This window comes from Triturus cristatus, chromosome 7 (genome assembly GCF_964204655.1).
Source record: "Triturus cristatus chromosome 7, aTriCri1.1, whole genome shotgun sequence".
NCBI classification, from domain to species: domain Eukaryota; kingdom Metazoa; phylum Chordata; class Amphibia; order Caudata; family Salamandridae; genus Triturus; species Triturus cristatus.
The window spans coordinates 1,602,050,765-1,602,075,670 of record NC_140590.1 but is presented as its reverse complement, the minus strand read 5'-3'; the positions used below and the strand labels follow the sequence as shown (position 1 = coordinate 1,602,075,670).

Sequence of the window (24,906 nt, the reverse complement as noted above, 5' to 3'; positions counted from 1 at the left end):
TGAAAAAGTTTGAACTTAAAGCCCTGGTGACACCACAACAATGTTGCTGTGCCTGAGTTTCAAAAAAAGAAGGGAGATCCAGAGAGAAAAAGACTCTCTTTAAAGGATTTCCCTTCCCCTACAAGGCTCACCTGGCATGACGTCATGCCCTAACTTCTCTACTAGTGAGAAGTGAGCAGTGGGAGCAGCGCACATCGATGTGCCTACTCTCACTGCAGTCTGAAAAAAAATGGACCACCTGGGCCAGGGCACAAAACAGAGCCCGCTAGAGACCCGGTTTGAGGCCCCCTTTAAAAAACTGCTTATGCTCAGCACTGGTGAGACCCGACCCACTTAAAGCCCTGATCATACCTACTATTGACTTTGCAAATCCTCTGACTGCCTTCTCTTTCTGTCCCTCTCTTACCAATTTCTCCATTACTCCATTATTGTCATGGCGTGAGTATCCAAATTGCAAATCTGCCTTAAGCCCCCTAACATGGGTTGCATGTGTGGAAATGCACCGTCTTTTCAGTTTTGTAACCAAAACTTTGGAGTGATTTTTGGCGCTGCGCACAAGCGCGGTCTGGTTCCTGGCGCACATAGCCATGGCTGCAGCGCACAGGAACCCTACACTGCCGCACACAGAGGAAAAAAATTAGAGGGAACATTGGCTGTGACCCACCCCAGATGTTTATTCAGAGACAGACAGAGGCACAGAATGGTTACAGTAAGAAAATGCCATTGTCTAATAGTGGCATTTTCAGGCTTACAATTTAAAATCCAACTTCACCATAAGTTGTGATTTTAAATTGTGAGTCCACAGACATCAAAACTGGAATTTCTATCTTGTCCCAATTGGAAATTACACTTATAAGATGTAATAAGGCAATCCCAATGCTAATCTAGGGGACAGATAGGTCTTGCAGTAGTGAAAAACTAACGTAATAGTTTCTCACTGCTAGGATATGTAAAACTTAAAAGTACTTGTCCAACCTTTTAAATACACAGCCCCCTGCCCTTAGGGCTATCCGGGGCCTATCTTAGTGGTGACTTATGTATATTAAAAAGTAAGGTTTAGGCCTGGCAAGAGGTTTTACTTGACAGTGTGAAACTGAATATACAGACTCTGCAGTGGGAGGCGTGAGATATGGTTAAGGGGCTACTTATGTGGGTGACACAATCAGTGCTGCCATCCCACTAGTACCTTTTATTTTTTTTGTAATTCGTTTTTATTAAACTTCATCAACATAACTCACCATATTGACACGTAAGCAAGAGACGGAATATCTTCCAAGTTTCCGACCTAGGTCACAGAGAATCAAATTGCAATGAACAGTATATGACAATTAGGGGGTTACAAGAGTCTCGTCTTCATTCAGGGGTGCCGGTGGGGTACAAATATTCCCTCTATACAAGTTCCAAGGCCCCCATACCCCGTTCCATTTCTTGGGACACCCTCTGGCAGCATAAACTGATTTTCCCCGAAACATGCACCAGTCTAAATCCTCCTCCCATTTTCCCAATGTGGGCGGTTGATGGGCCCCCCAGTTTTGTGCAGTGTTTCTTTTCGCTATCATGACAGCCAGAGTTGCCCATTGCTTAGTGTAAGAGGTAAGGTCCATCGGTTCCCAAATGTTTAGGAGACACATGCGTGCTTGTGGCTGTAGGTCAGTTGTGAGTACCTCACGAAGCATGCGATGTATGGCGTGCCAGTATCATTGTATATGTGCACATTCCCATATAATGTGGAAAAAAGTGCCAACCTCCCCGCACCCGCGTCTGCACTCCCCACTATCTGCCTTACCCATACGGACCAAACCCGGTCCTGTGGTGTAAATCCTGTGTAGAATTTTTAGTTGTACTAAACGTAATCTGGCCTGGACCGCCACTTCTCTCGGGAAGGAGACCGCCTCCTGCCAGTCCTCCTCAGCCAGTTCTAAGCCGTCTCTTATCCGTTTCCCCTTAAGAGATTGGAGCGGGTCTTCCATATTATTAATTCGGTTTTTGTAGATCAGGGAGATGGTTTTTTCGGGAAGATGGCCATCAAGTAGTCTATCCTCCAGGGGGGAGGCATCCGGGAGTGGGGTCTTACTGGTAAGGTGAGTGTGTAGGGCATGCCGAATTTGGAGGTACCTATAGTGCTCAGTGTCTGCCAGGTGATATTGCTGTTGGAGGGCGGCAAAGGGAAGGATTTCATCTTTAACCCAAAGATCTTTAATTTGGAAAATTCCAATAAGGTCCCACTTATCAAAGCCCTTGAACTGCCACAAATTACCCAGCTTTTCGAAATTTGACAGGGGAGTCGCCAGGGAGAGTCTGCGATCCCATCCCAGCTGTTTGTTCACCACATGACATATATGGACTGAATGTGCGGTTGGCCCAATTAGGGGGTATTTACGGGGCCTAGAGTAGAGTGCTCGAATGTATTCCACCCCTGGGAGGAGCCATCTGTCCATGGCATATCCCGGGTCGTCAGGACAGCCGTATATCCCCTGGTTTATAGCCGCTAGGTGGGTCGCCCAATAATACTTTTTCATGTCTGGAAGACTGATGCCCCCGTCATACCAGTTGAGGGTGAGCTTGGTTAAGGCAATTCGGGGTTTACCGTCCCATAAAAGGTCTCTTTGGAGGTTCTCTATTTCTTTAAAATACAATTTTGGAACTGGATCCATGGAGTTCTGGAGGGCGTAAAGGAAGCGGGGCAAAGCCATCATTTTGAAAAGGACTGCTTTACCCAATAATGAGAGGGGCAGAGACTTCCAGTGTTTGATGTCACTTTTCAATCTCTGTATTGGTGGTAGAAGGTTTTGGGTGAAGCGGAGCTCGGAGCTCAACGTAATAAAGATGCAGAGATAGCGGAAGCCATCTGACGCTGTCTGGATCGGTCAGCCCCTCAGGAGAATGGGTGGTTCTCCCTGCAGAACATAGACCACGGATTTGGACCAGTTTATGGTAAATCTGGAGTATCTCCCAAACACTGCAAGTATGTCCAGTAGGCATATTAGGGAGGCTCTCGGGGAGGTCAGGTATAGCAGAATGTCGTCTACGTACAATGATATCTTATCTTCCCAGTCTAGGGACCAACGCATACCGCGGATCACTGGATCTCTGCGGATCCATGCCGCCAGGGACTCCAGGGCTAAGACAAAAAGGAGCGGCGATAGAGGACACCCCTGGCGTGTACCGCGGCTTAGTTGGAATGCTGGTGACTTGCGGTTGTTTACAACGACTTGAGCCATGGGATTCGAGTAGAGCAACCGGACCCAGCCCACGAAAGTGGGCCCGAATCCCAATTTGTCGAGCACAACGAAGAGATACGGACATTCTACCATATCAAACGCCATGGTGGCGTCTAGAGATATTAGTATTGCGGGTTCTAGGTTAGTTGTTGCTCTGCCCAGAACGCCATGAAGTCTGCGTAGATTTAATGCGGTATTACGATGTGGCATGAACCCTGATTGGTCGGGATGTACAAGGCTATCAATCAATTTTATCAAACGTATCGCCAATAGTTTTGCCAGGGTCTTGGGTTCTGCGTTGAGCAGCGATATCGGTCTATAGGATGCACAGCAGGTTTTGGGTTTACCCTCTTTGTGGATGACCACGATGTTTGCTATCCTATGGTCTATAGGAAGTGTCCCTTTTTCTCTGCTATCTATAAACATTGAGTGGAGGTATGGGGCTATCTAATCCGGTCTCAGATTGTATAACTCGATTGGTATGCCGTTGGGACCCGATGCCTTCCCCGAATGCACTGCCCGTATTGCCTGAGCCACCTCATCGTCCGAGAAAGCGGACTCAAGATATTCACAGTTCTCATCTGTGAGGGTGGGGAGCCTGATATAACGGAGTAGGGCACTGTTGTCTTCTTCTGTGTACTGCCCGTTCGTGCTGTACACCGTCTGGTAATAGTCTGCAAACCGGTCTACTATTTGCTGCGGGTCAGTTATAGGGTCGGCACCCTCTTCATGCAGTTCAGGTACAAGGCGGGCAGCCCATTCCTTCCTATCTAGCCACGCAATTAACTTCCCTGCCTTGTCTCCTTGTTCATAAATTCTGCTCTGCGTTTTCTTCCCCTGCACCCTAGCTCTAAACTGTTGCTATGCTTTTAAATTCATCCTGTTTTAAATTCAAGAGGTGTAATTTCTCGGGGGTCACTGCCTGCTCTAATTCTTCTTCCAATCTAAGTACCTCGTCTTCTGCCTGCACCAAATCTTTTTGTTTGTCTTTTTTCTAACCCGCGATCAGTGATATGGCTTCCCCACGGATTACTGATTTATAGGCTTCCCATTACATTTGGGCTGATTCTACAGTCCCCTCATTTTCTTGGAAGTAGTGGTCCGTGGTTATTTTCTTTCGAACCTCGGGGTCTCATAAATTAGGCCTGGGCTAAATTTCCGTTCCGCTCGCAGAAATTGCGATAATTTGACATTTTCGCGTTCCGCGGAGAGCGCGAAAATGTAAAAATTTCCGCATTCCGCAGCTTAGCGATAATTTGTTTCTTGCTCGCGCTGTGAAATAATACATTCTCGCTCGCGCGCGATCGCCTTACCTGAATCCCCGCATTCGCCGACAAGTTTTCCCGATCCGGTCGCGTTCTCCACGAGATGTTGGATTGTTAGTAGCCATTTGCGCTGTCTCGCGACAGTTCGCGCCCGCAGTAATGTCATTGGTCGCGCGATCACGTCTTTCTTCTCGCGATCATGCACCGCGAGAAGAGTGAAAACAAGATGGCCGCACCCACGAGCAACTGCATTGGTAAGTTGGCGAACCGCGACCACGCAGAAAATACCGCAAACGGGCGAGAAAAAAACTTCCGCATCTTCGCGATATTTCCGCGTGTTTGCGGAGATTTTTAACATTTTCGCGATAATTTGCGAAAGTCACGTTCGCAAATTCCACCCACCCCTATCGTAAATACCATGGATTAATGTGAGCAATTCTCCCGGCACTCATTTGGCCTAGGACAACATTCATCCAGATTGGTGAGTGGTCCGAGATACCTCTGCTTAAGTGGCGGATCTTCCGAATATTGAGTGCCTGCGCCGCAGGGACTAGAATATAGTCGATGCGAGATAGACTACAATGGGCACCCAACAAGAAGGTGTATTGGGCCCTATCTGGGTAATGTATCCTTCATCCGTCCACCAGTCCCAGGGCCTCGAAGAAGTCAGGTAGCCACCGTTGTGCGGGTCTAATGTCCCGCGGGGGATGGCGATCAAGCGTTCCGGACACCACAGCGTTGAAGTCTCCCCCTATCATTAGGAGGCCTTCTGGGATTGACAAAAGTATCGCACCTAAATCCTTAAATGCGTCACTCTGAATGCCAGGGGGAACACACACTGAGACAAATGTCCTACACTCCCATAGACCCGAAACATCTATATATCTACCCCGGTTATCAGACCATGTGGATTGTATAGTGAAGGGGAACAAGTTTTTGATTAATATGCCCACTCCCCGCGACCCTATAATGAAGCCTGCGTGTGCCACCAATTTATATCCTCCCTTGTTCATTGCCTGGCATGCGTTTCCAATCAAATGTGTTTCCTGTAGGAGGATGAAATCTGGGGCCTGTCTCTTGACATACTGATGGACCATGCCACGCTTGATCTTGTCGCCAAGTCCGTGGACGTTCCAGCTGAGCACCCTAACCCCAATATCCCACTGTGTACCCATCTGTATTCATGTGCTGAAACCGCTCCTGCTCTGCATTATATTTTGGTGTAGTCGATAGAACGTGTCCTGATGAATTTCAAAACTTAATAACTTTAACATTCCCTCCCAACTTCCCTCCTCCCTGCGTCACTGCACTCTGGGCTCCAAACTGCCCATGATCCAACTTGCAGAGTGCCTGTCGCCCTACAAGGTAACTTAGTGTATAAAAGTGGGGTACGTGATGCCTCCTATCCCCCCTTTCACAAACGGATACAGTTGTGCAATCCCTTACATGCGGGTCAGAATACCAGTCAGAGTTATGCTGGAGAACGGCTCATGGCATTACAGGAGTGTCTCCCCATCTTGGTCAATTTAGCATACAGGCCCATTTCAGCTGCACTCCCACCCTCTGATTCACTCCCATCACCCCCCAATGGTTTTACCCCAGTGTCTTGTGAGTTGCCGATCAGCGACTTTCCAGCCATTCCGCCGCAGATTCTGGGTGCTCGAAAAACCAGGCCCTACCATCTGCCTCCACTCGAAGCCTGGCTGGGAAAAGCATGGCACTTATATCCTTTGTCCCTTAGGGACTTTTTGATCCCCAGAAAGGTGCGTCTCTGCCTCTGGACCAGCTGGGTAAAGACTGGAAAGAAGGTTATTTCTGCCTTTTCATATTTCAGGGGCGGCCCCGTCCGGGCATGCTGGAGTACCACGTCTCGGTCTCAGAAGTTGAGGACCCTGGCTAGGATCGGGCGATGGGGGGCCCTGGGTTTCAGCCGACCCCTGGGGACTCTATGTGCTCTCTCGATGACGAAAAATTTTCCGAGGCCCCTGGGTTGCAGGTGATTAAGGATAAGGTCCTCCAAAAAGAGATCCATGGCTTGCCCCTCTGATTTTTCCGGGACGCCTAAGATTCGCACATTGTTACGTCGCAGGCGCCCTTCATAGTCATCCAGCTTGGTTTCTTCCATTTTCCGGAACAGTTGGAAGTCTTTGACATCTGTTTGCAGCTGGGAGGGATTTTCCACTAGGCTTGAGGTTGTGAGTTCCATTTGTTTGACTCGTTCATTATTTTTATTCATGTCCACCCGGAGCAGGTTGTCCTCCACGGTAATGGCGTCCATCTTATGTTCCAGCGAAGTCTTGATCCCGGCGATCGCCTCTAGGACGTCTTTGAGTGTGGGTTCCGGGTCTACTTCTCCTTGTGTTCTTCCACTCTTGCCCGTAGGGGAGGGTTCAGGCACTGATGTTTTGGGGAGTGTGTATCTGTACAATCTGGCCTGCTACCCTGGTTTGCTGCCTCTATTTGACGACATTGCGTCTCGATTTCTTAATCTACGTGCGTCAATGGTGTTGGAACACCGCAAGGATAGTAATACTGAGTTACTCCCGGCGTTGATGGCAAACCTGTCCCCCCACCTGGGCCTGCCGTTGAATTCCTAGGGAGCGGCCTCATAGTCAGGAGGAGGCTAGGCAGGTGCTTGTGGCTGTGATACGTGACTCGTGCGTTCGTCTGGGTGCTAGCTGGGCTGACTTGTCCCCCGGCCTGGCAGGGCCAGGAGTACAGTGGCTGTTTTAGGATGCGTACAGGGAAGGGTCAATGGTGAGTGCTATGTGACAGGGTGCAATAAAGGTGCCTTCCGGGGACATATGGGTCAAACACCTCTCCAGACCCTGTGCCGGTGATGCCAAACGTCAGGTGTGCACCCATGGGAGCCGCATTAGACCCGACTCACACTGGATGTTGCTGTAAAGGAGCTGCGGCAGTCCCGGTGTCCAAACTTACCGCTTATACCCCTTTTGAGGTTGTTGTGAGGCAGTGGGCGCTTCTAGTGTCACTATTCTCAGTTTGGGGCCTCCATCTCCTCACACCCCCGGGCGTTCACAAAGCTGCTACTTAAGGTCTCAGTCCGATGGTGCGGCCGATGCAGGTGCCGCTGGACCACGAGCCAAGTGAGGGCGCCCGCACTCCGCCTCCGCCTCTGTGCGGTATCCCAGTTCTCGATTTCCCCCGCAGGCTGCCGGCACGAAATGCTAACCTCTCCGGCCAAGCATGCTCCTCAGTCGTCTTCACCTCGGTGGAGGGTGGGGGGTGGAGGAGGAAACTCCGGACGGCCTCCGGATGGCTGATATGACAAGTGGCAGCATCAGGCGCAGGTCGGGTCACCTGGGAGTCCGGGGCCGTTCCCTGTCACTGTCTTCACTCAAGGCCCTGGCGTTCACGCCCCGACCAAGCCTCAGTCGATTCGGCAACCACTCCGGGCCACTGGTCGACACTCCGGGTCCGCCGCTGCAAGGGCGCACACCAGACGCCTTCCGGTCAGGGAGTCCCTGCTGTAGAGTCACAGGAAGGGGGCTTGCTCATCGCTTCCACCACTATGCGAGGTCCCGGCTTCTTCGCCCCATACAGGCCTCTCTCCAGCCGCGTCAGGATCACTTCCCCCGATCAATTTTGGGGGCCTGCCACCTCGGGATCCTGCACCGGATGCCTTTCAAACAATGGACTACACGTTTAAACTGCGGATATGTGTGCCGGATAGACAGGGGATGATCGGGTGAAGCAGAGCTCCGCTAAGCTGCGGCCATCGCGCTTCGCCCACTAGTACCTATTAATTTACAGGCCCTGGGCACATGTAGTGCACTTTATTAGGGACTTGCAAGTAAATTAAATATGCCAATTGGGCATGAGCCACTGTTACCAAGTTTTAGGGAGAGAGCACATGCACTTTAGCACTGGTGAGCAGTGATGAAGTGCTCAGAATCCTAAGACCAGCAAACACAAGGTCAGAAAAAGAGAAGAGAGGAAAAGGTTTGAGGTGACCCATCAGAGAAGGCCATTTTCTAGCAAACTCCCTCCAATGCACTACTTTGTGTCTCATCCTATCCCTTTCTCAATGTATCCTCTGACTCATCCAAACCTCATTCTACTATGATCTCCCTAAGACCCCTTCTTGACTCTTCACACCTGTATCTATCCTTGACTCATCCCAAACCTCATTCTACTGCTATAATCCCCCATATAACCTTTCTATACCCCTTCTCTCCTCTATCCCTTCCTGATTCACCCCAAACCTCAATTTACAACTATGATCTCCAAAATAACACTTCCTAGACTCCTCCCTCTTGTATCTCTCCTTTAACTCACCCCAAACCTTGTTTTAGTACTGTGATCTTCCTAATAACCCTTTCTAGACTCTTCCCTCCTCTATCCGTCCTTTGATTAATCTCAAACCTCATCTAGCTAATATGATCTCATAAATAACATTATGTAGACTCTTCCCTCCTCTATACCTGCTTTATCCTATTCAGTCAACAGACTCACATGTCCACTGCTCAAATTAACAGCCTATATTGCTATATACTAATCCACCACTAATTCTCTGTAGTAGCTTGCCACTCGCTGAAAGCAATTCATATATTGCATGATATATATATATCCACTTCAATGAAATCCGGAGACCTGGGACTGTACGTTGCGGCGGTGATGGGCTCCGCAGCCCTATCATACCCTGTGGTACCGCCTTCTTCTTGCGCCACAGGCGATCAGGATGCATGCCACCAAATCCAAGAAATCAAGGTGAAATTGACAATAGTGGTGATCTCCCGAGCACCGCATTGAAGCCACAATAAAGGGATGGGGCAGAAGCAACAGCGCATTTTCGGTGCTGGGCGTCGAGTGGCTACCCTTGACGGGGACTTGTGATTTTGTAGAAAGCACCTGCATTGGTCTATTGTGGTATTGTGGTGGTCAGAGCCGGGCACTGTGGCGCCTACCAATCAGTGAATCCAAGGGACCATGGCATTGATTGACAGAGCTTCCTTTATGAGATCCAAGGTTCAAACAGTATCTTATGGAGAAAGCAGAGGTGGGCGCTGCCATTAATATGATTTTATCACAAGCTATTTGTGACTTGCACGGTTGGATTAAAAGATACAGAAGTAGCAATCGTACTGATGATTCTCAAACTTTAAAGGCTATGAAAGGCTGTCTCTTTAAAAAGTGTCTTGCAACAGTTGACTTATAAGATGGAGAGTTGGTTATGATTTTGGTGACTTGTGAAACATCAAAAGATAATACGAGAGGCTGCCACCTTATGGATGTAGCCATGTGAGAAGGGCTACATGAATAAGAATGTTATAAGAGCCAGCTGAATAATGAATTGTGCAGCGCCCACACTATGAATGAACTACAAATGATGATTTTTAGGTCTCGCCTGAGCCAGCGCTTTAGCGCTGCTCTGGCGAGAGCTTTAGTAAACGGGGGATTTGGAAGTGCAAACTAGTGCTTTTCAGGCCTCCAAAAACAGTGCATGTGCGCCGGGCGCGCGCACCATTTGGCAGCCTGCGTGATCATTTCGCGGCCGCTTTGATGTTCTCAGTGAGCCGCGCGGCCACTGAGAACATCAAAGCGGCCGCGAAAGTGCACACCATTTGCCAGCCTGCGTGCCTTTCTCCCCTTAGAGGGCGCAACGTGCCCTACCCCCTCCCTTATCCCACTTCCTGCTTGTCTCCATATATATTCGTGTTTTATCCCGGCTATTTTTATCTTGCGTGCCTGCTTCCATCTCTCTCCTCCCGTCGTTCTCTCATTATCACTTTCTACTCTTTTATCTTTCCATAGTTAATATTGTTTACTTTCTCCTTTCTGTTTTTATCTCGTGTTCCTTTTTCGATCTCTCCCCTTTATTTTCCTCTCGTCCCTTCGCATTTCCCTTTCGTTTGTTTCCCATTCTCTAATTTCTTCTCCATTCCTTCTTTCATCTTTACCGATTTTGCTTTTATCTTCGGTGCCAACATTTTTTTTCCAAATTCATTTTTGCTCGAGAGTTCATGCAGTGTTTCGTAGCCATGGAAACTACTTACTCCCTGCAGATGTCTGCTTCCACAGTTGTCCCCATGAACACTGCTTCGTCATGCCATGACAGTTCATAGTGTCTTTTGAAGATGGAAACACCTACCGGTGCCCCTTTTTCAGGCACGATTAAAAATTAATAATTATAATAAAAAAATGTTCAACCAGAGGGGAGTTTCAATAGCTAGTGCAGCCTGCTTGGATAAAAAATACATTTACAAATAAACCAGGCTGCTATGGAGCAGATTTGTTTTGTGTGCATGGACAAGCCACCCTTGTAGATGTCCGCTACGAAAGAGCATAGATTATCCATGTTTAACCATGTATTTCACAGCACATGTCACCGTTGTAACCCATGTGTGCAGCACCAGTACTATGCCTCTGGTGCTCAGTGCCACAAAGGCTGCATGCAGCACGATAACTTGCTACAGTACAGAAAGCCAAGCTTATGAGCACGATGCTGCTGTCCAGTCCTAGATATTCTTACCAGTCTGCCAGTCCTCTTCAGACTGAAGCTCCTTTCCTCCCCCACTGCAAGGTAAAGGCTTTCCGTGGACTTCCGGCCACGCTTGCCTTCACCCTTGCCCTCTCGCCCCCCTGGCAAACCTGTTAATTACCCTTTACACATACAAATCTCACCCCAGGCCAACCAAACGCCTCTTTGTGCTCAGTAATTCATCGCACCAACCCCCTGCTTGGAATTCGCAGGCATATTTAAATGCTAATTGTCTGTGGAGCTCGCGGCCATGACTGAAGTCCTCACTAAAGTAAAACCCTCCCTCAAGCTTCAGAGGTCTCCAGGGTCGGTGCACCATCTCCCTGGTGAAAAATTGGAGTCCGAAATTACACCCTAATATTGACAAGAGTACACAATGAAAGTGAATTTTAACACTGACAACACTGGCTGGAAGACTTAGCCCCCCCCGAAATCTTTTTCAGCCCCCCCGAAATTTGGCTCTAGTTGCCCGCCTGGTTATAGCACTCACCGCCCTCTTGGCCCTTGAATAATGCACGTCATTCGCGCCCACTGATATGTGCCTTGCAGTGATCTCAGAAGGATGCTTGCACCCATTTAAATAGTTGTTCGTGTTCCATTGACCCCCCCACTTCATTTCCCCCTCCCCATTAGCCACCCTTTCCACCTCCTCCGCTCTCTACTTTCCTGCTTTACCACCCCGATTGTTTGGCCCTCACCCCTCCTCCTGCTGCCCTGCTCCACCGTCATAATGCCTCCTAAATACTGCTCCTCTCATCTCCTCTTCTCCTTCTCCCCCTCCTCCCCCACCCCTCCCCTTTCTCCTCCATCTTCTTCTTCCTCTTCTCTTCTACCCCACTGCTAACATGCCCTCTCCACTCCTGCCCCATTTGAATTGAGAGGGCATTTATAAAGCGCATGGATACCCTAGAGCATCCCAGCGCTATCACAAATCCTAGAGCATATAACAAGATTCAAGGAAACAGATGAGTCTTTAAATATTTACGGAACAGAAGATAGTTGGATTCAGACCGAATCATCAGTGGAAGATTGTTCCAGAGTTTCGCCGCGTTGTACCCGAAGTAACGTCCTCCACTGCGCATCCTCTTTATAGTTGGGACTTTGACAAGATGCTTATTTTCTGATCTAAGTGGTCTAGAAGGACAATAGTGCAGGATAAAAGATCTAACAGCAGGAGGGCCCTTATTGGAGAGGGCCTTATGAGCAATGCACAATGCTTTAAAATGGATCCTTTGCACGACCGGCAGCCAGTGCAGTTTTGCAAGGGAAGGTCTAGCGGACGAACGTCTAACAGAGTTGGTAAGTAGACGTGCTGTGCAATTCTGGATTACCTGGAGTCTGTTGATGGCTACCAAAGGAGCGCCCAGATAAAGGACATTAGCATAGTCCAGGCGGGACAGAACGAGTGCCTGGACCACTGTTCTCCTAACAATGGGAGGAAGAAGATGGAGAATCTTCCTAAGCATTCTGAGCAATCCGTAGCAGCCTGCGGCCACCTTGCTTGCTTGTTTTTTTAAATTTAAATCATGGTCAGTCCAGACTCCCAGGCTTTTAATTTCAGCCTTTGGGGTTGGGGAAGGGCCGAGACATTTGGGCCAGGAAGAAGCAATTGTACACAAGGGACCATTTCCCAAGTACAAAAGTTCAGTTTTGTCACCGTTAAGCTTCAGATAAGAATCATCCATCCACCTCAACACTTCTTGCAGACACAGCACTAGATTAGGAGCAGACTTACCTTCTTGACTAAAAGAGACTATTAGCTGTATTTTGTCTGCATATGTGACAATCTGGATGCCATGAGGGGTAACCAATTCTGCCAAGGGGCTCATATACACGTTAAAAAGCGTGGGGCACAGGGACGAGCCCTGAGGCACCCCACACTTGAGCGGTAAAGGTTCGGATGAAATGTGTTCATCGAACACCACAAATGACCGATCCTGAAGAAAGGACTGCAACCACTTTAAAGCCATGCCAGAGATTCCGACGCCCTTGAGCCTCTGAATCAGAAGCTGATGATTCACGGTATCGAAGGCTGCGCTAAGGTCAAGTAAGATCAGTGCCGCGCAGCCCCCGTTGTCCGTGATTTTTCTTAAACTTTCCACAACTAACAGAGCGGTTTCCGTACTCTGTTGAGCTCTAAACCCAGTCTGAGTAGGATGTAAACAATTATGATCTTCTAAAAAGGTTGAGATTGTGGTGTTTACAGATTTCTCTGCCAGTTTCCCCGTAACAGGCAGTAATGAAATCGGGCGATAATTAGATAGAATGTCGGGGTCTAGATTGGGTTTCTTCAATAAGGCTCTCACCATCTCCTGCTTCCACAGGAGAGGCACAGATCCTGCTTCGAACGACGCGTTAATTACCTTGAAAATTGTCGGCGCAACTATTTCAAAGGCTTGTCTTAGGATAGCGGGAGGGGCAACATCTGAGGGAGCTCCAGATTTAACTTGATTAAAAATATTCTGAAGAGTGGTCAAATTTATAGGGGCAATGCATTCTAGCAAATTAGCAGCGAGGCCTGCCGAGGGCGTTGTTTGGGGTTGTAGCACCGCCGGGAATGATTGATAGATGGCTTGAATCTTCTCTTTAAAAAATTTAGCAATTAAATTACAACGTCGAGGGGTATTCTTATCAATGTTGGGGGGGGTTGGGAATAAAAAGAGATTTGGCAATTTTAAAAATGTCACGGGGTCGATTTTCAGCTAAAAGAATCTCCCTTTCAAAAAAGGCGGTTTTAGCTAATTTTATTTCATACTTGTAGGTTCTAATAGAAGTTCTATATTCCTCCTTCCTATCCGCTGTCGGATTTTTCCTCCAATGCCGTTCCAGCTGCTTAGAAGTTTGTCTGAGAGCCTGCAGCTTGGGTGTGTACCATATATTCTGGTGGCCCCTTCTTTTTTTATGTATAAGTTTCTTAGGTAGAGCCATATCCAGTGACGATTCTATCCATTTATTGAACTGATCATTCGCAATAGCTGGATTGGAATCTACTATGGGGGCAGACTCTATTAAATGCCTTGTCCAGGAGTCATACGATAACTTGGCCCAGGGTCATACCCATCTGGTGCTTTCCCTTGTCTGTGGGACAGTCTCTTGGATTGTCCATGAAAAAGGAATCAAAAAATGTTCCGACCAAGGGAGAGGAATCGGGTCGGATACCATTAAATTGACAATATTGGAGAATATGGAGTCGAGATTATGTCCTTTCTTATGTGTGGGTTTATTGTTCAGCTGTTTTAAATCCAGTATTTCGAGGCCTTCAGTGACCTCTACTACTGAGGAAAGGAGAACTTCATCCAAATGGAGATTAAAATCTCCAAGAAGTGTAAAATTAGGGAGTGAACTGGCCAGGCTGGCGACCTTATCCAAAAGATGTTGACAGAAATTGCCTGCCGGGCCACGGGGGCGATAGACTAAGATGCCAGAAAATGTGTTAGTCTGTGAAAGACTAATCGTAAAATAAAGACTTTCACAGTTAAGTAAGGGACTAGCCACAATACGACATTTAAAACTGTCCTTGTAAGTAATGGCTAGGCCCCCACCTCTCCCTGAAGTCCTATCGAGCCTTGATATAGCATAACCCGAAGGCAGGGCTTGGATGATCGCCGGTCCCCCTTCTTCATTCAACCAAGTTTCTGTTAAAAAAGCAAATCACTTCTGCCCTTCACTGTCCTCTCCCCTGGTAAACTGCCCCTAAGATCTCTCCCCATCTGCCCCGATGTTGCTATGTCCTCAGATCCCTCTTCTCCTGACTTGCTCCCCTGTTCTCCCCCCCTGTCCTGCTCCACTGATGCACTGCTCCATCCTCTCCTTCTGCCTGATTATTTGCTCTCGCTCTCTCTCTCACTAACTCACTCCCTCACTAACTAACTTACTCTTTCACTAACTATCTTAATCCCTCTCACTAACTCTCTCACTATCTAACTCTCTTTAAAAACACTAATTCAAACTCTCTCTCTCTCACGGACTCTCTCCAAACTAACTCTCTAACTCTCTCTCTCTCCCACTAAATAACTCTCTCTCTCTCCTCTCACTCTCTCTCCTCTCACTAACTCACTCACTAACTTTCTCACTCACTCTCTCACTAATTCTCTCATTAACAAACTAACTCACTAACTAGCACACTGTTACACAGGTACTATTTCCCAAGCTTCAACCTCCTGTTATTTATGCCCCCCCATAACAAAACAAGCATTGGCATAGCCAATAGGTATCGCCTTTGGGACCTTATAAGTGTTTAGTTATCCAGCACAATATCCTTGGTGCAACAACATCAACTGTTGCATGGCTAAACACTTATAAGGTCCCAAAGGCGAGACCTATTGGCTATGCCAAAGCTTGTTTTCACTGTGAACAGTTATACTGCAAAGAACTGTGTATTGCGCAAGCAAATTTATTTTTAAATCGACAAGTGATTACAAAACATTAGGGGGGTTTTCAAATTCAAAGCAATCGTCACAGTAAACGTAACTTGTTTATGTTCACTTAATTGGCATCACCTATAACAAGTATTTAAATAAGAAGCAGAAACGACGCACTTAGAGGACCATGCTCTGTAATGATGCAGTACAAATCTTGGGCTATGTTCTGTTTATATGTACTGTGCTGCAGCAAGAGCATAGATGATTCATTCACATTGTTTTCCTTAGGTACAATGTGAGATCTGCTCAAAAAAGCTTTTTAAAGCGTTTTAGCACCGGCGACTGAAAGTTACGTTACATAATTTAAGTTTTTGATTGTATAAAATGTTTTATTTTTTTCACAACTTTTGGAGACCTTCCTTGATAGTCGCTAAGACACCGAATTAAGCTCGTACTGAAAAGTTTTTTTTCCCATTGCTTTTTAGGTTTCACCTGCACAGTGCTTGCGCTGAGTTTTTTGAAGTATTTTGTATTTTTTTTAAATTCTTTAAAGGAGCTTAAAGCCCGCCCTTACTTTCAATTTGATTGTATGCTTGTCTCTCTGTTTTCCATGCTTGCTCTTGGTTGTAGCATGCTATATGCTGTTGTGTACGTCTTTCTCTTTGTGTGTTTTTATATCGATGAGAACTTTTCCTCCTCCTTTAATGGCACTACTTTAAACATGTTTTGCGACAGCATGTTTTTTTATTTTTGGTCCCGCACTCTGAAGGTATCGGGCGCTGTACACGAACCAGCTGCAGTACATACGGACACATTCGTTTTACTGTTGTCCTTGCACTCTGAAGGTATTGTAGCGCTGTACACAAGTGAGCTGCATTCCACATGGACACATACATTTTTAAGCATGAAGAGAAAAGATTAAGTAATTTTCCCCCAAACCACAGGATGTTGAGCCTCCCGCCGATACTCAAACCCAGTCTCGCAGCTTCAACTCTCTTTCCATCTCCATTATTTTTGCACCCCCTTCCTCGCCATTGTTCTTTTAAAACCCATGCCGCCCTCCTCCTGCTCTCTGTAGTTTTATATTTTTTTAAATACTCCCGCCTTCTATTATATTTAATCCCCCCCCCAATGCCCTCCAGCGTTGTTTTTGATGCTCTTCCCCGCCGCTTTTGTTTTCCATCCTCCTCCCTTTTGTTGCTTTTTTTGTGTGAAGGTTTACATTACACAAGAACATGTTCATTTGTTGTTTGTTTTTGGGCATTAAGTGATTTGCTGAGATTCACTGGATATTGAACCGATGCCAGTTTCACAGGTGGCAGTTTGCCAATGCTTGTGTTGGCGTACTCTGAGCATGTGAAAAGACAGTGTGCTCTCTCTGCTACAGTTGGTTGTGTGTAGGTGTACAATGGTTTCCTCCCCTATTGGATTAGGTTTCTCCAGCAAAATCTCATTTTTTTGATTGCTCTTGACATTTTGGTGCCCAATGGGGAATTCTCAAGATTACTAATCTGTTTGCAGAATGTTACACTTTTTGCTTCCAATGTTTATGAACGGATCTTTCAGGAAAAATTACTTTCAGCACAGACACTCACTTTTCATTGGAAAATTATGTGTCTTTCATTGTCAAGGTAATATTTAATTATAAGTAGAAACATTCCCCGAAACAGTGCTGAACATGTATTAATGCAATCAGTGTGCAGTATTTGTATGTATTTACATATACACATACCATTCATTCATAATATGTACGCTAGTAGATTTGCATTCACAGATGCGTTATGCCTCACATTAAGTGGCAAAACTATGTGGCTGAAGACGGCGGAATATCGTACGGATGTTTCTGTGAGATGAAAAAAGGGGGAGGTTCTCATCACAACCAAAATTGGTGGCTAGCGTTTAACTCATGAAGCCTTATTGGCGGCAAAAGCCAATGATTTCTTCAAACTAGGTTTTGTAAAAAGAGGGATACGTAAACTAGACTATAGCTAGCTCAACTGAGCCACCCAAATAAACACAAAGTATCAAACAGCGTTTTCAGGTAAAGTATTTTCCGAACAGTTCTTGTGATGATTGTAGGGCAGTTGCCTCCTGAAACTACATTGTTTTACTTTGCTCCATAAACAGCAGTGAAAGTGAGTAGTGCTTCCAGTCCCTCCTTGCCGAGAGCAACTGCTTGCTTTTTTAAAACATTTATTTTTAGGTCTCAGCTAGACTTTGCGCTGTCTCTTTGAGACTTGTTATATATACTTTGTGCGCTTCAGCCCACCCATAGGCTTCCCGTTTGCTGGCTCCATCGTTGCTCTCTTAATCTTTCTCCCCATTCGTCTATGGCATGCATGCGTCATGTCTCTTCCAGTGTTTAGCCCTCCCAGAGAGCAGGGACCAAGTACTACTACCCAGTCACTGGTCCCCATTTAGCAACTGTGTTCGTAACTAGAGAGATCGTGTTTTCAGTCGTTCGTTGCTCCTCTGTAAACAGGGCTATGAATCTTGTTCTTATCTAGGCACAAATGCTGCTGCTCATGTGAGTCAATGTACATGATATAATGCTGAGCTCGGGGGCACTGTGCTCACAAACGACTGCTCCGTCCATAGCACTTAAATCCCCTACGTTGTATTCTTGTTATATTATATTGTAGCTTTAATGGTTGCTTGCTAACAAGCATGCATCAGTTTTGGTCTAGTTTATCGTATCCCTTTGCCATGTGAACTGCTAAGAAACGAATGCTGAAATGAAACTGATATTTTGACACTTGCTCAAATACGGCTGCAGTGTAAATCCCTTTGTCAAGATCGGTGTAGAGACAGACTGACTTGAAGATATCTTTACAAGGTAACTTAATGTTATTATATGTTTTTTTAATGAAATGCTCATATATTTCATATGAGAACTGTTTAACTCACTGAGCCACCATGCCAGCTGTATAACAGTAATCACCTAAACCTATTGGGCCCGATTCACAGAACTAACTTAGGACAAAATCCTAAACTTACTACCATTTTGGTATTCACAGAAGGCACTTACTCATTTTGGTATTCACAGAAGGCACTTACTCCTTTCGGAATTCACAGAAGTTAGGACTCCTAACTTTAGGACTCCTAAATGCCTTCTGTGAATACCGAAAGTCTTAAAATTAGGCTTTTTCTCAATTTAGTAGTAGTAAATAGGAGGGTACTTTTTGACCAAGGTAAGAATAAATAGCCGATTGCGTACCATTCTTATCTCTTTTCTGTATTAATCTCTTTGTCAAGTTTAAATTGTTTAATTCGTAAAGTTTAATTGTTTTTGTTAATCTTAACTGTGTAAGTTACATTAAGTATAAGAGAATTATTTAACAAATAACATTTCTTATAGTTTAAAAATGTTCTGCTTTTTTAAGACTAGAAATCAACGTGGTAAGAAACATCTCTTTAGTGATACTGACACAGAAACACGATGTGATGACAGCAAGACTGATATAAGCTGGCTGCGGGAGTCACAGAGGAAACAGAAACCCAAATTGTTAGGCTACAGCAGGAACAAAATGGTGCCAAAACAGGAGGTGCCACGGAAATGTAAGAATTAAAGTGTTTAAATAATTACCTTCTTTATATTTGTGTAGTCCGTTATCCAATTACAAAAATAAGGCTGACCACATGTAAAAGAAATATAAGACTTTAGTAATGGATACCCTTTCTGACAGATTCAGGGCTCCTAGCAGTGTCACAGCTGAACATCTGCAACCAACCCTTTAAGTGGTCGCTTAGGAACCCTAAGCAAAAGTAAAAGGCTTAATACACCTATCTTTTTCAGATTCTCTTCTTTTTAAGTCTGGTTTTTAACAACTAGTAATTCACAATATACATAGAGTGGACCTTTGGGCTACGTTGCTTTCAACCACCTGACTTGTGACGTTTATTAATACATCTCGGCTCAGCCCAGTAGATGTATTTATCTCTCACCTAATGCTATTGGCCACTTGGGTGTATCCTTCTGCCTCCACTAGGAACCCTTGTGGGGGAGCAGGATACCACTAGAGATGCCATTGTAGGGCCCAAATGTGACCAGGAGATTACATGAGGAGAAAAGTAAAGGAAATTCCGGAGGCATTTAATGGTAATTTATCCAGTATTGAGGTATCTTTCATAGATTCACATGCCTCAATCATTCCCCGTCGTCAGAATGGGAGTCCCATTGTGCAATAAACAAGCAGTATTCTAGAACTGCCATAGGCTACAATGGCCCTAAGCCATGCTATCATAACCTATCCATGTCCTTTTTCAAAAAAGGACCAAAAGCTGAAAGCGGCCAATCGGCTATTAGCACCCTCTAGAACCTTCCCAGCAGAGGCAGTTTCCCTCAGATTTTCACCACACGTTGTGTGTGAAGGGAGTCTACCCGAGCCCTGCTCAGTTTTTGGTCTACCTTTCAGGTTTTTTCTTCAAAACTCTGACAAAATAGGACTCTATAAGCCTTGCAAGACCTGTGGCAAGAAGAGGGTCCACGTTGATGATCCTCACAAAGACTGCATTTATTGCCACCATCCATCCCATGAGGTAAAGCTGTGTAAAATCTGTCTTACTTTCTCTAGCAAGACCTTGAGAGACAGAGAAGGAAGATTGTTTCTGTGGTTGCAGTCCACCAAGCACCGCAAGTCGTCTGATGAGGACAATGATGGATTGCCCAGATCTCCCAAAAGATCCAGGTCTGAGGAAAAAGGCTCTGGAGAGGGCAGGAAACACCTTAAACCCTCTCCAGATAGCAAGGGTTCAAGTAAGGGGAAGCCTTCTAAAGTCTCCTCTGAACCTTCAACCTCTGTCTCTTCTACACTTCTGAGGAAAGAGAAGAAACACAGAGTGTCTTCAGCTGATCCTGTAAGATCAGGATTGAAAAATCCCCGGCGTCGACGACACCGTCATCGACATCCTCTGGGTCTTCAACGACAGCGAGTTTCACCATCACGTCGTTTGCCCCGTCTACTTCTGTCACAGCGACGACCATGGCTATTTTTGGACCTATACCGTCGACGAAGATGTCACCGACGCTGACGTCGTCGACGAATTCTCCGCCTTTACAAACGGTGAGAATTTCAAATAAACCAACTAAGGCACTGTCGACGTCTTCATCGACGCCAAGTCTAGCACTGACGACCACGACGTCTACGAAGGTCTCGCCGATGACAGATCCATCTACATCAACGCTGTCAACGGCGACCCCTTTAACAAGGATCCCTTTGTCGATGACGACGCCGTTGACTATGATCCCGTCGACTACAAACCCATCGACGATGATCCCGGTGACGATCCTACCATCGACGACAAGTTTTTCAGCAGCGGTTACTGGAACTCTATCAACGTTACCATTGACGACAGTTAGAGTGTCAAAAAAGTACTTCCACCCGAACATGTCAATTTACAGTAAAATTTCTCCATTACCTCCATCACATTTGTTGGACCTTCAGAAGTCCGAAGAGGAGGATGATGAGATTTACGGGGCAGCACACAGTACTTCAGAGCTGCACGTAAAATGCCAGGACTTTGATGATGATGATGAGTATGAGGACCAGCAATGCTACCCGCCATACCTAGCACCGCCACATCACTATCACTATGACTACCATGAGCCTCGTCATAGACAGACGGCTCACCTGAATCCAGATTTGATCCAAGATTTACAAACTATGGGGCATATCATCAAGCAGGGCGTTGAAATTATCGCCGCTTTAGCGGCAGAAAACTGCCGCTAAAGCGGCGATAATGGCTTGATAATATGCCGCAGAGAATTCCAATAGAAGCCCATGTTGACACCAGAATATGGGCTTCTATGGGAATTCTGAAGGGCATATTATCAAGCACATTATCGCCGCTTTAGCGACAGTTTTCTGCCGCTAAAGCGGCGATAATTTTAACACCGTTTCTTGATAATATGCCCCTATGCTTGCAGATTACAAGCAAAATTTTCCGCCTCAAGAGGTTCCCAAGGAAGTACCGGCACAACTTCCTGAAAAACCCATTTCACCTGTGACACTGCAGTTCCACAGGAGACGGTTCCGGTTGTCCATACTTCTTCAGATGAAGAACGTGAAGAGGGCGAGATCCTAGATCCATCTGTTGAGCCCTAGGACAATTATATTATCTCTACTCCATCACCTCCGTCACATCATCCAGTCGGACTCTCCGCCAGAGGATATAGGTGGTTTCCACAACTTAATGGAGAGAGCTTCTAATAGATTTCATATCCCCATGGAGGTGAAGCTTACAGAATGTTTCCTGTATGACTTTAAAGAGGAAACCAGAAAGTCAATGCGCACAATATCCATTGTTGACTATGTTTGGCAAGAGGGGGTTAAAATAATGTCGACCCCAGCCTCAATACCGCCAGTACTAGCGCGCATTGAGAGAAATACAGAGCCCCGGAAAACTCTCCTTCTTGTTTAACTGGACATCTGAAACCGATTTCTGTAATCTCACAGGCAGCACAAAGGAGGTCAAAAAACCCCTCTACTCCGATTTCAACTCCTCCTGATTAGGAAGGACGTACGCTTGATTTTATCCGAAAACGCTTTACCATGATGGCTGCAAACAATATCAAAGCAGCCAACGCTTTGGCCATCATTGGGCACTACAACAGGCAAATGTGGAATGATTAGGCTTCACTACTAGAGCTTATTCCGGAAGACAGGCAACAGGAAGCCAGAAAGATCCTCACAGAAAGAGAGTGAGCAGCCTCTGAAACTATTGATTGTGCTATGGACAGAGCCAATACGAGCTGTTGTCAACTAGAAGGGGCTGCTGTATTACGTCGACAGGGTTGGTTGAAGGCAACCATATTTAGACCGGAGGTCCAAACGAAAGTACTGGATATGGCTTATGATGGGGAAGGCTTATTTGGAAAACACATAGATGATGTGCTGCTCTCCATCAAAAAAGATACGGACACTGCCAAGTCCCTTGGTTCCCTTCAATACAGGAAGATTCCTTTCAGAGGAGCTAGGGGTCGTGGTTTTTCCAATAGAGGGAATTACCAAAGAACACAGCAATATCAACCATACCAGACACAGTACAGGCAATCCCACCAACCTGCTGCCTACCGTCAACCTACTACGGCTGGTTTCTCACGCCAAGGGGGCCGAAAAAGAATATCGTCTCAAGGCAAAGATAATGGAAGAAGACAGTGATTTTATCAGGGTACCAGCCTCCCCTTCAATTTCCCCTCCCATGGGTGCGAAAATATCCAGTTTTCTCCAACATTGAGAAAGCATAACATCAGACCGTTGGTTTCTAGATCTGGTCGCCTTCTGTCACACATTGGAATTCATACGAAAACCTCCAACTATGCCACCCAGGGGAGCCCCTCGTCTTCACTTATTGCAGAAAGAAATGGAAGCTATGCTCGAGAAAGGAGCCATAGAGAAAGTTGCAACTCTGTAAAGAGGCCAAGGTTTTTATTCCCGCTTCTTTTTGATCCTGAAAAAGTCAGGGGAATGGAGACCAATCTTAGATCTCAGAAAGTTAAACAAATTCCTAAGAAGGCAGACTTTCAGGATGGTGACTTTAACCGAGATCCTACGAATTCTCAACAAAGGAGATTTCAGGACCTCCCTCGATTTAGAAGACGCTTATTTCCACATCCCAATTCAACGAAAGCATCGAAAATGTCTCCGATTTGTGGTGGCTGGTACCCACTATTAATTTAAAGTTCTCCCATTTGATCTCAAGTCGGCCCCCACCATATTCACAAAATGCCTTGGATCTGTAGAGGTGGCGTTACGTTCCCGAGGTCATCAAGTATTCCCATACTTGGACGACTGGCTGTTAAAAGCTCCTACGGCAAAACAAGCGTCCAAGACCACCAACGCTTGTTTACAACTGTTCAAAAAATTAGGACTAACAGTCAACGTCAGAAAATCCTCCTTTACCCCCAGTCAAACATTACCTTTCCTGGGAGCCAGGCTGGACATTGTTCAATGCAAGGTGTTCTTGTCAGAGGAGCATCAAATACGGCTAAGTGTGTTGGCAAAAAGCATTTCAAGAAAAAAGTCAATTTCAGTGAGGAAATACAAGTCGCTGCTAGGAAAGTGCTTGTCAGCTATCTATCTGGTTCCTTTAGCCAGACTCAAAATAAGGCCTCTCCAGAAAGAATTGCAAAGACAGTGGCTTCAAACGTCAGGATCTTTCGAAGACGTCATTCGCATTACCCCAGCTAAGAAGACTGCAATGAAATGGTGGTTTCATACCCTGAACATTTCAAAAGGATTGACTTTCTTACAGGAGATACCAGATTTCATCCTGACAACGGATGCCTCCATGGACGGCTGGGGTGGCCATCTGCAGGACCTTCAAATTCAGGGCAAATGGTCCAAGGCCCAGAAGTAAAGTCACATCAACAACCTGGAGTTAAAGGCTATATTCCTCTCCCTACAGGCTTTCTTTCCAAGGATTGCGGAATCTTTGGTTCTAGTCCGTACGGACAACACCACCAGTATGTTTTACATAAACAAACAGGGAGGAACAAAATTTCTCACGCTGTCCACAGGGATTGGGCAACAGAACAAGGAATCTCTCTCAAGGCCGAACATGTTCCAGGTTTGCACAATACGCTGGCAGATTCTCTCAGCAGAGCAACAGACAATTGCCACAAATGGGAACTCAATCAATTTCAGTTGAAGAGAGTGTTTGCTCTATGGGGAAAGCCAGCACTGGACCTGTTTGCCACGAACACCAATACCAAATGCCGGTTCTATGCCAGCCGGTACCCTCTCCCAGGATCTCGGGGCAATGGCCTTCGATGCGATGGTCAGGGATCTATGCCTACGCTTTTTCCCCATCCCATGGTTTCCCAGAGTACTGACCAAAATGAAGCTGGACGGGTGTCGCCTGATTCTAATCCTACCCAGTGGCATCTCTCAGAAACTAGACCTATTCGTCTGCAGTTGTCTCCCCCTCTTCTGTCCAGGGACAACAGTCAAGTACAGCATCCAAATCCGGAATCCCTACATTTGCATGCCTGGCTCCTGAATTCCTGGAATTCAAGGACATGAGTATCTCGCAGGAGTGTAGAGATATTCTCTCAAAATCCAGAGCGGAAAGCACCAATAAGACATACAAGCTTAAGTGGAAAAGATTCTGTGTCTGGTGCCATCAAAATAATCTTCATCAGTTTCATGTATCCACACAGATTTTACCATATCTTCTTTCTTTGGTAAAATCAGGCTTAGCTTTCTCTTTGGTTAAAGTGCATCTGGCCTCCATCTCTCGCTATAGAAGAGCTTCGAGTAGCACTTCCCAGTATGCATCAAGTCCTGTCAAACAGTTCATGAAAGGACTATTCCGTGTTTTCCCACCAGTGCGGGCACCTCACCCGGAATGGAATCTAAATGTAGTTCTCGCACAGCTTATGAAAAGGCCCTTTGAACCCATTCATAAAGCTGATTTGAAATACCTCACATGGAAAGTCGCCCTTCTTCTGGACCTTAATTCTGCAAGGAGGGTGAGCGAGATCCAGGCTTTCACGATCAAGAAACCTTTCTTGATTTTTAAAGACAATGCTGTTATTTTAAGGACTAATCCCACAT

At 46.1% G+C, this 24,906-nt stretch overlaps 1 protein-coding gene across 1 annotated transcript in view; it reads left to right on the top strand.

The window, feature by feature from the left end:
• Window positions 1–24,906, top strand: part of SYCP2 (synaptonemal complex protein 2) — a 4,998,961-nt gene that overhangs the window by 3,189,805 nt on the left and 1,784,250 nt on the right. The window contains exon 31 of the mRNA XM_085615168.1: window positions 18,733–18,907. Coding sequence (XP_085471294.1) covers window positions 18,733–18,907 — 175 coding nt within the window. The remainder of the gene's footprint in view (window positions 1–18,732; window positions 18,908–24,906) is intronic.